The sequence below is a fragment of the Phallusia mammillata genome, chromosome 3 (genome assembly GCF_965637545.1).
Source record: "Phallusia mammillata chromosome 3, kaPhaMamm4.hap1.1, whole genome shotgun sequence".
Lineage (NCBI taxonomy): Eukaryota > Metazoa > Chordata > Ascidiacea > Phlebobranchia > Ascidiidae > Phallusia > Phallusia mammillata.
The window spans coordinates 20,831,143-20,834,641 of NC_137254.1; the positions used below are offsets into that span (position 1 = coordinate 20,831,143).

At 38.6% G+C, this 3,499-nt stretch overlaps 1 protein-coding gene across 1 annotated transcript; it reads right to left on the minus strand.

Moving 5' to 3' along the window:
- Window positions 1-216: 216 nt before the first annotated feature.
- On the minus strand, window positions 217-3,499 carry LOC145218566 (uncharacterized). The gene is made up of 8 exons (XM_080085981.1): window positions 3,289-3,499; window positions 2,968-3,129; window positions 2,623-2,790; window positions 2,105-2,395; window positions 1,750-1,941; window positions 1,484-1,630; window positions 1,116-1,265; window positions 217-904 (listed from the first exon to the last, which is right to left on the minus strand). Exons 1-8 carry the CDS (start codon window positions 3,377-3,379, stop codon window positions 657-659), a joined length of 1,449 nt encoding a protein of 482 aa, XP_079942107.1. The 5' UTR covers window positions 3,380-3,499; the 3' UTR covers window positions 217-656.

Genomic DNA, 3,499 nt, shown 5'->3' on the forward strand with positions numbered 1-3,499 from the left:
AGTCCTATACATTGGAGCTTTAGAAAAGACCAAGAAAGCCAACACATTAGATTTTTTATCTCGAACAAGGCCTTTAAGGGCTGCTAGTTAATTTTTTTTAATAAAATACTGACGCAAAATGTAAAGTCAGGTCCGAATCAGGCCCGTTTTTTTGAAAAAATCCAAGCCCGAACCCGGCCCGACATACAACTCTGTCGAGCGGTAACACAATTGTAATTTTGATATGTTTATTAAGACAAAACAAAAACAATTCGCGAAATAAATATATTGCGGTAAAGAAGTACATAAAAACGGGTGAAAATACTGATATGTAAAAACATCTTATTTTCAAAAAAGAGGGCAAGGACATGTGTGTTTAGCACAATGTTTAAACAACCTGAGTTTGAGCAAAAATCATCTCTCGGCCAGTTTGCTACGTTTAAAGCATCTGGTCGATCACGTGACTAATTACATCACGTGATGATGAACTCGCACGTTGATTGGCTGCGACCGAAATCACGTTAAAAGCCTCAACGGCGAGTAAACAAATCAAGCAAGGAAAATAAAATCGCAACAAAGTATGCCATACGGAACTTATAAACGGCTGATGGCAAATCAAAGTAAATTACTGGTAAATATTTGATGGAGTAGAAACATTAATAGTTTGGAGTGGTTATTTATCTGCAGATGGCGCCGGGCAAGATGCCAGTTCTGGGATCCACTTTGCTGTTGCAGGTGCACACAACTGATCCAGAACAGGTGGTTTCCCAGTCACCCTCGTGGTCTCGGGGTCTGGGACACAATGCAATACATGGTCCTCCACATCTTGGGGAGTCGGTTCGATCATTGCATTGACATTTGGATACTTGGGAGTTTCCCTGTTCACCCTGACAAGCCCCGTTCAAACACAAAGCATCGCAGCGACCTAAAAAATTGAATAATTAAAAAAATTAAAATATTAAATTTTTTTGGTATGCTTTGAGGGTAAACATTTGTTGGCCATAAACATTTAGCTAGTTAATTGGCCGATAAAAGATAAATTTGCACGAGGCCACAAACATCAATTACAATTACACGTTCCAGAACTTATCTGTGGGTAAATGTAAAACTATAAGTAATGCTCTTTGATATGTTACCTTCATGGGGCATTGGAATGTTGTCCATGAAAAAGCCAGGCACGTTTCCCATTTCTCGGTAGTGAGCAACAGCGTAAAAGTTGTCGCCTACTTTGCGAATCGCACAACCAACACGGGTGGTGTCTTTCCACATCATCTGGGTGAATTGCTCTGCAAGATCAAAGTGGTTAATGTGGTGTCTAGTAAAATTAACAAAGAATGGAAGAGATTGTAATAGTAACAAAATCAGTCCATAAATGTCGTGGAATATAAATATTTCGCCTAAAAGCATCTTCAGTTCCTTATTCGAGTAGAAAACTGATCATATTTATTAGACTGGAGATGCGTATTAATTAGACTGGTATGATAAACTGGAGTTTTCTATTTACCTGTTTCAGGTGTGGCTTGCTCGTTGTTGTAATCGTACAGCATACCCTCGGAATACCATTCGGTAACAGCTTGACCTAAAGAGTAACGGTTGTTCTGGGCATGTTTCATGGCCAAGTTTTCTCCGACGTTGCTACCTCGGTCCAAGCCTAAAATACAGGAGAAATCAAAGAAACAGAACTAAAGGAAACATTTTTACAAGAGCTTATTTAAGGCGGCTTTAAACACAATACATTTTGTTGAATAAGATATAACTTGAAATATTTACTGATAGTAGATGATTTTAGATATCCGATGCTAGCAAGCTTGTTGGCATAAAGTTGAGCGCTTCGTTGCAGAGAACTGTCGTACTGCAGTTTTCCAACTCCGTGCAGACAACGATAATAGTTGTGTGCGTTCAAACATTGCTGAGCCTGAGACACGCCCTGGAGTTCAGGTTCTTCACAAGTTTGCAGAACATCTATAAAATCACACAAAGAGGATGGTTCAGTTTACGAAAAAACAACAACAAATGGTCACATTCTATTACCCCATGCATTTGTGTATAAAAGTAAACATTTGCTCGTCAAAACTAAGTGTCTATAGTTGCGTTTAAACAAGAACCAGATGAAAAATCAGCTTACTGTCTGGTCGTTTTGTCTCGGGACGTCTGGTAGTTGCTGGTCGTCGAGTAGCAGCTGGTCTTCTGGTTGCAGCTGGTCTTCTGGTTGCTGCTGGTCGTTGAGTGGCTGGCAATGGTTTTCTGGTTGCTGGAAGGTATGCTGGTGATTTGTGAACAGGTGGTTGTCCGCATGATTTACAGATGCCACAAGATTTTTTACAGCTTCCGCTCATGTATTCGTAATGAATGGAGTGCACACCACAATGACCTTCTCCTTTCCAGTAGTGACAATGTTCTCCTTCATCTTTGCAATCTACATTGAAGAATAAATGAGAGTTTGCGATCATTTTTTCATTTTGCATACATTGACTAAACCACGTGTGCTTACTATTCTCCTATGTTACGAGAGGCAATATACATTAAAACATATTGTCAAGCCAGAAAACCAAATCATTTCTGCTACTTTTGGTGATACTACGTAAGACTCTATCAGCGTTTGTGTAGCGCCTGCTTTAATTTGCAAAGATCAGTAACTAATACCTTTGTCACATTCGTTTTTGATAGGCACCGGCAAAGAGCAAGGGGCACACACATGACAAGATTTCGGGCAAAGATTTCTGATGTAACCGCTCCAGTCGTTTTCATGGCAAAACCTTGGCGCGAAAAACGCCGGGCAGAGTTTGTTATGGTCAACACAGGTGTCGTTTTCTACAGGAAATAAATATTTTTTGTTAGCGTACAGACAAATAGAACTTTCGTTTTTGATTTTTATGAAATTTTGTAACCCACTTGTTGTTTATGTTAGAATAGAATTTTCTTTCAGTTTGTTTTAGCATAACTTTTATTTAAGCATTTTTGAAATTAATTGATAGGAAATTCACTTACTGGTGTTGCAAATTCTTGGTGCGATTTCAGTGCAGGGCTTGCAAACCCCACAGGATTGGGAACACCACGATTTGATTAAATATCCCAGCAGCCCAGGGGAGTGGCATTTGGCTTTCATAATCGAATGGCTGCAAAGTCCAATACGATCCGAGCATTTAGAATCTGAAATCAAAACAGAAAATTTCATTTTTAATAGATTCTTTATAGTTTAAACCCGAATATTATAAGCCTACTCAGAATGCTAACAGTTGCTTCAATGGATTAGTGTAACAGTTAATGACTGAATTAAACTCTATTTCAAATCTTAAACAATGTACATACCACAGTTTTCTTCTCCGCCTAGTAACGAGAAGACAGCTTGAAAACTGCAATTTCCGAGAGCAAAAAGAGACAGAAGGATAAGAAGCTTCATTTTAGTGAGATTTGCTGCGATTTTGTTAATTTGAAGGCGATAAAAAATACTTTTGCAGGCACAGTAAGATCGTTTTTCACGATTTTTTGAAATAAATGGTATACAAATACCTAAAACAAA

Excerpts from the sequence above, each read along its gene's own strand:
- LOC145218566 (XM_080085981.1), bottom strand. The coding sequence starts at position 3,379 with ATGAAGCTTCTTATCCTTCTGTCTCTTTTTGCTCTCGGAAATTGCAGT. Across the intron at positions 2,791-2,967 it reads ACCAAGAATTTGCAACACCA|AAAACGACACCTGTGTTGAC; the intron begins GTAAGTGAATTT and ends TATTTCCTGTAG. Across the intron at positions 1,631-1,749 it reads TCTAAAATCATCTACTATCA|GCTTGGACCGAGGTAGCAAC; the intron begins GTAAATATTTCA and ends CCTGTATTTTAG.